Here is an 11211-nt window from a genome sequence, read left to right as displayed (position 1 = left end):
GGCATGGTCGTACCTGCCTGTACTCCTGGCTATTCGGGAGGCTGAGGTGGGAGGATTTTGGGAGCCTGGGAGATCGAGGTTACAGTGAGCCATGATTGCACCACTGCATTTTAGCCTGGGCAACAAAGCAAGACTCTGTCTCAAAAAAGCAAAAATGAAAAATCAATAATTAACAAAATAAATTATTTTATAATTAAGCTTATTTTAAGCTTATTTTTTAAACTTACAATTATTTTATAACTAAGCCTGAACTATAATAGGAAAAAAAGGAGGAAAAAGAAATAACATAAACTATAAGATTCAAATGAATAAATCTCTTTAAAAGTGGACAAGACCTTTATAGAAAAAACTAAAAATATCATTGAAGGACACACAATAAAGGATTGTGAATAGTAGAGATGTAATCCATGTTATTCAATGGTAAGACACATAGATACATTAGAATTTTACTAAAAAATCAGTGAAACTCCAATTTTAAAAATTGTAAGCAAGGTTTTTCTTATAACTGAACATGTCTGTTCTTAATATAGAAGAGCAAAGACATTTCTAAAGACAAAACATGGCGGGGAAGGATAAGATCTTGCCTATTAGATAATAAGGATTATTACAAAACCATAGTCAATTAGGAGAGGGAGTTTGTTGCAGTACTAGGCAGTACTAAGTAGATCAGTGTTTCAGAGAGGCTGGAGACATACCAGTCTTTTCAATAAATCTGAGAAAATTGGTCATCCATATGGAAAATATTGTATCCCTCACTTACATCATATAAAGAAATAATTCAAAGCCTACTAAAACGCCAGGCATGAAAATCAAATCCATTAAAACATTTAAAAGAATTATAAGAGCAAGATTTTATGATTATGGTAGAAAATGATTTTTCAAACAAGATTTCTTTAAAACAACAAATGATAAAAAAAGGTGTATTTGACAACATAAAAAATTTTTAAAACTTTCATGAAACAAAAGACACCACAAACAAAGTGAAAATACAAGCACAAACTGGTACAAAAGATTTGCAATACTTAAAGAAAGGCAAATGTTGGCCAGGTGCGGTGGCTCACGCCTATAATCCCAGCACTTTGGGAGGCTGAGGTAGGGGGCTAATCCAAGGTCAGGAGCTTGAGACAAGCCTGGCCAACATGGTGAAACCCCATCTCTACAAAAAAAAAATATACGTATATATATGCAAGGCCAGGCCTGGTGGTGGGTGCCTGTAATCCCAGCTACTTGGGAGGCTGAGGCAGGAGAATCGCTTGAACCTGGGAGGCGGAGGTTGCAGTGAGCCGAGATTGCACCACTACACTCTAACCTGGGCAATAACAGAGTGAGATTCCATCTCAAAAAATATATATATATATATGCAATACTTAAAGAGAGTGTCCAGAATCCACAAAGGGTGATAAATAAATAAGAAAGAGATAAACTATCCAATATAAAGAGAGATGGGGGTACAAACCCACAGTTCACAGAATAGGAAACAGAGTCAAGAAACATTTGACAAGATGCTCAATTTCACTAGTAATATGAAAAATAATAGTTAAATGGAATACTGAAATTAAACCACTTTGTATCCATCAGAGAAGCAAAAAATCCGAACTCTAATAATAATAAGCACTGACAAAGACATGGACAAACTTCATTTATTTCAAGAGGAAAGACCATGGTTACAACCACTCTGGAGAACAATTGGGTAAGATCTCATAAAGTTAAAGGTATACTCAGAAATTCCAAAACACTCAGAAATTCTACCTCTAGGCCTAGACCCTGGAGAAATTGTTGCACATGTAGACCAGAAGATACATACAGCTCATAGCTCTGTTGTTTATGATGATGGCAAAGCATAACCATCCTAAAAATCCATCAACAATCAAATAAATAGATTTTTTAATTAACACAGGGCAATTACTATGTTTCAGGAATGTTCTATTGTTTTGTTGTTGTTGTTTTGTTTTGTTTTTTGTGTGTGTGTGTTTTTTTTTTTTGAGACGGAGTCTCGCTGTCGCCCAGGCCGGACTGCGGACTGCAGTGGCGCAATCTCGGCTCACTGCAAGCTCCGCTTCCCGGGTTCACGCCATTCTCCTGCCTCAGCCTCCCGAGTAGCTGGGACTACAGGCGCCCGCCACCGCGCCCAGCTAATTTTTTGTATTTTTAGTAGAGACGGGGTTTCACCTTGTTAGCCAGGATGGTCTCGATCTCCTGACCTCATGCTCCACCCGCTTCGGCCTCCCAAAGTGCTGGGATTACAGGCGTGAGCCACCGCGCCCGGCCAGGAATGTTCTATTGTAAGAACGTGAAAAATATTAAATTATTTAACTTTGAAAAGAACTCTATAAGATAGATAGGTTTTTATGAATTTGAATACTTCCACTATTTTTAGTGATTATTTTCCCCATTTTATAGATTAGGATATTAAGACACACAGAAATAAGCCCAAGGTCACTCAGCTGGTTAGAAATAAAGTCAGGCAGTGGAACACTACAGAACAAAGGAAAGGAATGAAATAAAATTATATGTAGCATTATGGATAAATATCAAACCGTGAGAAAAAGTAGGTTGTAGACTGATACAGTAACGTACCATTACATTAGTCTGAAAGATGCAAATCAATACTGCATGAGTTTCCTAGGGCTGCCATCACAAATAAGCATGAACTGGGTAGCTGACAACAGAAATGTATCCTCTCACCCTTTTGGAGGCCGGAAGTTGGAATCCAAGGGACCAGCAGGGCAGCACTCCTTCAAAGGCCCTAGGGGTTCCTGCCTGGCCCTTTCCAGCTTCCGGTGGCTCCAGGACGTCCTTGGCTTGTGGCCATATCACTCCAGTCTCTGCCTCCATCTTCACATGGTCTTCTCTTTTCTGTCTTGTAAGGACACTTGTTGGATTTAGGGTCCACCGGATGGTGGAGGATCATGTCTTTTCTATATCCACCAAGACACTTCCCAAATAAGGGCACACTCACAGGTTGTAGAGGGTCAGGATGTGGACATACCCTTTGGGAGGACCAGCATTCAACCCTCTACAAATATTGGCGGTAATTTACAGGTATTTACCTAAGTAATGAAAAGCCATTTTAAAAAAATCTCATGGAAATAATAAACACTAAACCCTCCCCTGGGAAAGAAAGGAGGGAGAGAGTAACAGGAGAGGAAGGTATTACAGAGGGGGTAAGTGTCTCTGTAATTTGTTCTCATTTTAATCCTGGAGCAAATATGGCATTTTAAATCTACAGTTAATATAGCAACATGTTGAGCTTTGATAGGGCTGAGGGGCAGACACACACCTGCTGGCCATGATTTTCTCTGAAATTTTCTTTTTCTTTTTCTTTTTTTTTTTTTGTGACAGAGTCTCGCTCTGTTGCCCAGGCTGAAGTGCAGTGGTGTGATCTCGGTTCACTGCAGCCTCCATCTCCCGGCTTCAAGTGATTCTCCTTCCTCAGCCTCCGAGTAGCTGGGATTACAGGTGCCTGACACCGTGTCTGGCTAACTTTTGTATTTTTAGTAGAGACAGGGTTTCACCATGTTAGCCAGGCTAGTCTCGAACTCCTGACCTCAGGTGATCCACCCACCTTGACCTCTCAAAGTGCTGGGATTACAGGTGTGAGCCACTGTGCCTGGCTGATTTTCTCTGTAACTTTTTATAATTAAGAAATATTTCATAATGAAACAATGCAAAGATGTCCTCTGCCTTAGGAAGAGTTACTTTTGACAGGTCCTTGCTGAACCTTTTCTGCAAGCTGTTATTAAACATCTATGGTATTATCCACTACTTCTCTCAGTCCTATTTGAATCGGCTCCAAGTCAGAGTTCCTCCGTGCTTTCCCAACTCACCTCTTAACATATACAGCCTTTCCTCTCCACCATTTAGTTTGCTTTAGATGGTTTTTTTTTCTTATTAAGAACACCACTGCTCCAATAATGATGAACTGATTTCCAAATGTCAAAGACTAATCCAACACAGAAATATCAAAGCAAAGACTGCAGATAAGCAACATGGCTTCCTCGTGATGTTTGCTGTGCTTCTAGAAAACAACTTTTCTCATGAGTCTTTTAAATCATGTTTTATCTTTACAATAATGAGTACTCTTGCCTTCTTTGAGAACATCCTCACCTCTCCCAGAGAAGTAGCATCAGCAAGTTGATGGGCTGAGACTTATTTCTCCTGGGGTGACCTGCCAATAGCAGAATAATTAGCATAGTCCCCTCTAAAGCACTAATTTTTTTTCAATATTCTTCTAAAATTCTCCAGCCAAAAATGATGGGAACCATGATTATTCCTGGCCACTGCCATCTCTAAAGTGGAGTTACTCTTCTTTCTATACCCAGCCATATAAAATTAAGACAATCCACTGAAATATAATTACTCATGTTTTGAAAAATAAACAGCTAAAGTAAAGCTACAGCAGTTTTAGTAATGTGCTGTTTTATTTTAGGTGATGGGAAAACCAAAAGTTATACAACTATTTTTGAGGTTCAATGATGAAAGTAACACATTATTTAAAAAATTAATCTGAGTAATCATGATAGTATGGAATTTAAAATTAGAGGCAGGGTGAGGTGGCTCACGCTTGTTATCCCAGCACTTTGAGAGGCCAAGGTGGGCAGATCACTTGAGGTCAGGAGTTTGAGACCAGCCTGGCCAACATGGCCAAACCATGTCTTTACTAAAAATATAAAAATTAGCTGTGCGTGGTGGCACTCACCTGTAATCTCAGCTACTCGGGAGGCTAAAGCAGGAGAATCGTTTGAACTGTGGAGGTGGAGGTTGCAGTGAGCTGAGATCACGCCACTGCACTCCAGCCTGGGTGAAAGAGCAAGATTCTGTCTCAAAAAAAAAGAAAGAAAGAAAAAGAAAAGAAACGAATTTAGAATTTAGAATCAGAAGACTTTAATTCCTGGTTCTTCCAGTGATCAGCTGTGTGACATTGGACAAGTTAGTTCCGTAAACCTCAATGTGCAACGTTGGGCTAATGAAGTAGCTACCTGATAAGATTGAAATAGATGTTAAAAAATAATAAATAGGCATTCCATATATCATAGCTCAGGCTGCCATACAAAATATCATAGACAGGGTGACTTAAACAACAAAAATGTATTTCTCACAGTTCTGTAAGCTGGAAGTCCAAGATCAAGGTGGCCACAAGGTGGTTTCATTCCGAGACCAATTCTCTTGGCCAGCAGATGGCAGCCTTCTCGCTGTGGGCTCACATGGCCTCATATGCCTGTGGGGAAAGAGAGAGGGCCCTCCGGTATCTCTTGGTGTAAGGATACTGTATCTATCCAGAGCCCCACCCTTCTGACCTCATTTAACCTTAATTACCCCCTTATAGGCCCTATCTTCAATTATAGTCACAGTTGGGGGTTAAGACTTCAACATATCAATTTGGGGGAGACACAGTTCAGTCTGTAATACCTAGGTAATATTAGTATCAGATATTTTAAGGCAGCCACAGGACTGGGCGCAGTGGCCTGTAACCCCAGCACTTTGGGAGGCCGAGGCAGGCAGATCACCTGAGGTAGGGAGCTCAAGACCAGCCTGACGAACACGGAGAAACCCCGTCTCTACTAAAAATACAAAATTAGCCAGGCGTGGTGGCTCATGCCTGTAATCTCAGCTACTAGGGAGGCGGAGGCAGAATCGCTTGAACCCGGGAGGTGGAGGTTGTGGTGAGCTGAGATTGTGCCATTGCACTCCAGCCTGGGCAACAAGAGCGAAACTCCATCTCAAAAAAAAAAAAAAAAAAAGGCAGCCACAGTACTTCTTCCATGCATGTTTGTTGTTTTTTATTGGCCTGACAGAAAAACCCATGAGAAATAAAAATGAAATGCTAAGCTCCTCAACTCACTGAATGGACCCCCTCTTGGTCCAGGGGACCCCAGAGTAACCTTGGAAACTGAGTTCTTGACCATGATGGGATGGGGTCAGACACACCTCAATGTGCCCTTCCCTTGCTGGCCACCATTAAGCTTTCTTCCCTAAGAGCAAAACAGAAACCAGTCTTTCAAATGATTCCACCGCTATTGACCAACCTGACACTGCCCGCCCCTCCTTTTTGCCTGATAAGAGACCACGGACCATGGAGTCTACAAGGAATGCGGTTGGAATTTTTGTGTCCTCTGGTTCACCTTTTGAAGTCAGAAGGCCAAACACTCCACTCTCCGATCATGCTAACATGGCCATTTTCTGAACATGGATCCCTTGGAGAAGCAGGAAGCTTTATTGCTCATGCACATGTTTCCTCTTTCATAAAGATTCATGACTTCTCCTGTAGCTTATTAAACACATATATTCAGCCACTTCGTTCAGCATATATTCCTGTTCCTGTTGCCCCTCCCTCAAAATGTCTGTTTCTGGCTTCCCAGCCTGTGAGATGGCCACCCTGCAGGCTGCAACCCCTTCCAAATTTATAAGCCTTGTCATTCTTCAGTTGACAACCATAATCCCTATGGCATAACTTGCACTGCATGAAAATTATATTGATAGGTGTAGCCAAAATAAATAACTTTATTAAGTTATGTAATTAGAGGTATGTGGAATTTTTCACTCTGCTTTCTCATGAAACAAAGCATAATCATTATTTCAACGCTCCTACAAAATAGTTACAATCACCACTGTCATGTCTTAATGTTTTACAGTTGGAATAGTAAAAACTATGTCCCTGTAATATATTAAAAAGTTTTAAGTGCTTACCTAAGAATATCCTTTAATGAAAGATGTTTGTTCAGGTTTCTGCCTCAGCCTCTGAGTAGCTGGGATTAGAGGCACCCGCCACCACGCCCGCCTAATTTTTGTATTTTTAGTAGAGACGAGGTTTCACCATGTTGGCCATGCTAATCTCAAACTCCTGACCTCAGGTGATCTGCCTACCTCGGCCTCCCAAAGTGCTGGGATTACAGGTATGAGCCACTGTACCTGGCCCATTGTACCATTTTCTTACTATGAAGATGTTTATTTTTATTTGAACTTCCTGGGCAATAAAAATAATGTTACAGTTTTAAACACTGCTATATATATTTATATATTATACTTTTTGAAAAGGCAATGAATGACAGATCACATCAGTTTATACTTTTACCATAGCAGTATGAGCTGCCATTTCCTGATACCCTCACAAATACTGGTCATTATTGTTCCTTTCTACTCTCTGCCAAATTGGCAAGTGGAAAATTACTTAACATTGCCTTTCTTTGGTTTCTATTGAGTTCAACTTTTTTTTTTTTTTTTTTTTTTAAGACGGAGTCTTGCTCTGTTGCCAGACTGCAGTGCAGTGGCACGATCTCGGCTCACTGCAACCTCCACCTCCCGGGTTCAAGCAATTCTCCTGCCTCAACTTCCCAAGTAGCCGGGTCTACAGGCACCCGCCACCAAGTCTGGCTAATTTTTGTATTTTTAGTAGAGACAGGGTTTCACCATGTTGGCCAAGATGGTCTTGATCTCTTGTCCTCATGATCTGCCTGCCTTGGCCTCCCAGAGTGCTGGGATAACAGGCGTAAACCATCGTGCCTGACCTGAGTTCAACTTTTTTCACACTTCTTGTTGTCCACCCAAGGTTTCATTTGTACAATACATATCTCTGATTAGTAGGGTTTTGTTAAGTACATGATGATATCTGCAATCTCGGGAAAGGGACTTTATGGGAGGTAACTTCACTATTCCTAAAACCTCCCAACTTGATTCTTCTTATTCTCAAAATATTATTAAATCCCACACTGCCCCTGCACTGCGGCATCCTGAGAAAACTCCACCTGCACCCTCTGGGTGTGACACAATTCCTACATTCCATTGTCAGGCAGATAGTGAAGATTACTTAGTACTAGGTGGGGGGATGTTTTGTAGGAATTCCTGGGCTTCAGTTTAATCCAATGTTGAATGCCAAACCCTCCAAGGTGACACTTCCTCTTTCATCATGTGGACTTTTCATCCTTAAATCTTCTTCTAGCGTGTTGCTCTGTAATCCTCCTTGACTGAATAAACAGTTAGGACTGTATTTCTCAACTCAGGGAGAATTCCTATTGCCTGATGTCTGGATTTGTCAGAAGTCTCACCCAGCCTATTATAATCAATCTTTATTTTAGAAGCTGTTCTTTTTTCTTTTTTTCCCCCACAGGCTTAATTCACTTTATTTTTTGTGTATAAAACCCTGTGTTGTAGCCACAGCTGGAGCCTGGGTCCTCTGCACGGGGACTCTGGCGTCGGCCTTGACCAGGTGTGGTCAGTGAATTCCTGATAGGAAGACTTGGTGAATACAGGCTCCTTCCAAAGGTCGGGGGGTCAGGTAGCTGTAGGTCTTAGAGCTGTAAGGTCAAAGGTGGCCTTGGCGCAGTTGCCCAGGGTGGCAGTGCAGCCCCTGGCTGAGGTGTAGCAGACATCCATACCAGCCATCATGAGCAGCTTCTTGGGCACAGGCGCCGAAACGGCGCCAGTGCCCCTGGGCGTGGGGATGAAGCCGACCAGCACAGAGCCGCAGCGGCCTGTCACCTTGCAAGGGACGGTGTGGGGCTTGCCGATCTTGTTCCCCCAGTAGCCTCTGCGCACGGGGACAATGGAGAGCTTGGCCAGGATAATGGCCCCGCGGATGGCAGTGGCCACCTCTTTGGAGCACTTAACACGCAGACCGACGTGGCAATTATAGTCCCCGATGGCAACAAATGCCTTGAACCTGGTGCGCTGGCCGGCGCGGGTCGGCTTCTGCACCGGCATAATCTTCAAAACCTCGTCCTTGAGAGAGGCCCCCAGGAAAAAGCCAATGATCTCAGATTCCTTGATGGGCAGAGAGAAGAGATAGATCTCCTCCAGGGACTTGATCTTCATGTCCTTGACCAGGAGGCCCAGCTTGGTAATGGGCGTCCACCCCTTATCCTTGGCCTTGACTCCGCGAGCTCCGCAACCTCGGCCCTGGCCCGGTCCACGGCCAGATCCACGGCCGCGACCCCGGCCCGGATGCCACTGCGGAAACCTCAGCGGAAACCACCGCAGTTCCCCATCCCAGGGTCCCCCGGGGCTTCCGGCCCCCGCTGCACCGGCGTTATCCGCCATTTGGTGTTTTCTCAGAGAAGAAGTAGAAGCTGTTCTTGTTCGTCATCACTACGTAACATCCTTTGTTTTAGAAGCTCTTCTATGTTCCTCATCACTATGTAACTTGTTTGTTTTAGAAGCTGTTCTATGTTCGTCATCACGACGTAACATCCTTTGTTTCCTGTCTTAATGGCTTTCAGAGAAAACCCGAAGTCAGAAGCACACCGGCATCCACTTGCGGCCGCCCTGCCTGAATATGACATGGATGGGGGTGACCAACGTAGAGTCTTCAGGAGGCTCGGTTTGGTAACTTAGGCATAGTTAATACATCCACATCATTTTTCTGAATTCTATGTTCTTTCGTCTCTTTCTTCACATTTATTCATCTAAAAATGGAGGGAGAGGTTCAAAATTTTTTTTAAAAACACACAAGAATAGTGAGCCTTCTTCATTTGGAATTCATCCCAGTGTTAAAACAAATGAAAGAATATTGTGCAAATTTCCAGGAAAATGTCAATGATGACTGGCTAAATTGGAACAAATATCGAAAGACTCCAAAATGTTTACATCCCAGCTGGAGGCAAGTATTTCATTCCAAGTCAGGGACGGGACAAAGTGAGGCTGCAGCAGCGGAACAGGCGCAGCCTGAGTCCCAGCCCTCAGCATCACCAAGGTGCATTTGTCCCTGAGGACACCAGGAGTTGTGACAAATCCTGTTCCTTTGGTTTTAGAGGTTTTGTTGTAGAAGCCATCCCCATTTTGACCACTCCAATAATACTGTAAGCAGAGTTCAAAAGCTGAAGCGGGTACACTGTGCCTCCAGGTTGTGTTTGTGGATGATACCCTATCAGGGTCTGAATGTCGTCTGACAGTTGCATCATTTCCCTGGAAGAACACGTGTAGACAGGCCAGCCAGTGGCCCTCCCTGTACAGCAGTGGCTGTGGCAGTCAGTGTTGAGTGTGGAACTAGGACTGTGTGATCACCTCCCGATACTTCCCTTTCCTTTTTTTTTTTTTTTTTTTTTTGAGACAGTCTTGCTCTGTCGCCCAGGCTGGAGTGCAGTGGTGTGATCTCGGCTCACTGCAACCTCCACCTCCCGGGTTCAAGCGATTCTCCTGCCCAGCCTCCTGAGTAGCTGGGATTACAGGCATCCGCCACCATACCTGGTTAATTTTGTTTTGTGTTTTTAGTAGAGACGGGGTTTCACCACGTTGGCCAGGCTGGTCTCAAACTCCTGATGTCAGGTGATCCGCCCGCCTCGGCCTCCCAAAGTGCTGGGATTACAGGCGTGAGCCACCGCGCCGGGCCTAATTTTTTGTATTTTTAGTAGAGACAGGGTTTCACCATGTTGGCCAGGCTGGTCCTTATCTTAACATAAAGAATGATAAGGACTTCCTCACAGACTGTTGAGAGAATTAAATAAGTCAACACACATATAGTACTTAGAGGAGTGTGCAGTAAATATTAGTTTAATGATGTGAATACACACACAGGCATACTTGATAAAGCCTAGTGAATATTTGATCTGTCAGTAACAAAATATTCAAAAAACAGCAATGAAGATCAGCAGTTTCTTTTATAATTCAGGAACTAGATAGCCACAAGCAATACAGTTTCACTTTGACTTTCAGACACCACTGAAACACCTGTGCTAGTACTCAGGCTAAAGCTCTTGAAGAGGGCAAAATATTTTCTCCATCTACCTACCTCTGGCCACAAGCACTTATGTGAATTGGAACTCAGGAAATGGTCAAAATCGATGTACTCACCCCTATTTATATGAGTGTTGATTTAAATAAATTATTGAGATAATTTAATGCATTGATTGTTCAGATTAGAATTAAACAGGGTGACCTTTGAAAATTTCATCTCATGATTACTCTTCATGGTACCTACCATCAACTCTTTTCTTAACCATTGCTCAATACTTAATCCGCACTCCTAGTCCTACCTTCTAGCTTGAAGTTATCATTAAACTAAATAACAGCCTTTAAATGAAAAGCAGGATGATACAGTCTCATTATCTCAATACATAAATCATTTGGTTTTAATGCCACCAAAATCCATCACCACAGTAGCAGTGCCTTTCCCTTGTAACATGGACATTGTTTCTAGGTACTTGTTCTTCTAAGTCAGAAATGCTCTTCCATTATTACATACTTCATCTGTGACAACCATTTCTGAATTCACGTTTTGTT

At 42.7% G+C, this 11211-nt stretch overlaps 1 protein-coding gene across 1 annotated transcript; it reads right to left on the bottom strand.

The window, feature by feature from the left end:
* Positions 1-4866: 4866 nt before the first annotated feature.
* Positions 4867-10821, bottom strand: LOC107969413 (small ribosomal subunit protein uS5-like). The gene is made up of 2 exons (XM_054671930.2): positions 6688-10821; positions 4867-5218 (listed from the first exon to the last, which is right to left on the bottom strand). Exon 1 carries the CDS (start codon positions 9031-9033, stop codon positions 8269-8271), a length of 765 nt encoding a protein of 254 aa, XP_054527905.2. The 5' UTR covers positions 9034-10821; the 3' UTR covers positions 4867-5218; positions 6688-8268.
* Between the last annotated feature and the right edge of the window lie 390 nt (positions 10822-11211).

Source organism: Pan troglodytes, chromosome 17, assembly GCF_028858775.2.
Source record: "Pan troglodytes isolate AG18354 chromosome 17, NHGRI_mPanTro3-v2.0_pri, whole genome shotgun sequence".
NCBI lineage: Eukaryota > Metazoa > Chordata > Mammalia > Primates > Hominidae > Pan > Pan troglodytes.
This window is presented reverse-complemented; position numbering and strand designations above follow the sequence as displayed.

Bases quoted from the DNA above. Each gene is read 5' to 3' on its own strand.
- LOC107969413 (XM_054671930.2), bottom strand. From the start codon at position 9,033: ATGGCGGATAACGCCGGTGCAGCGGGGGCCGGAAGCCCCGGGGGACCC.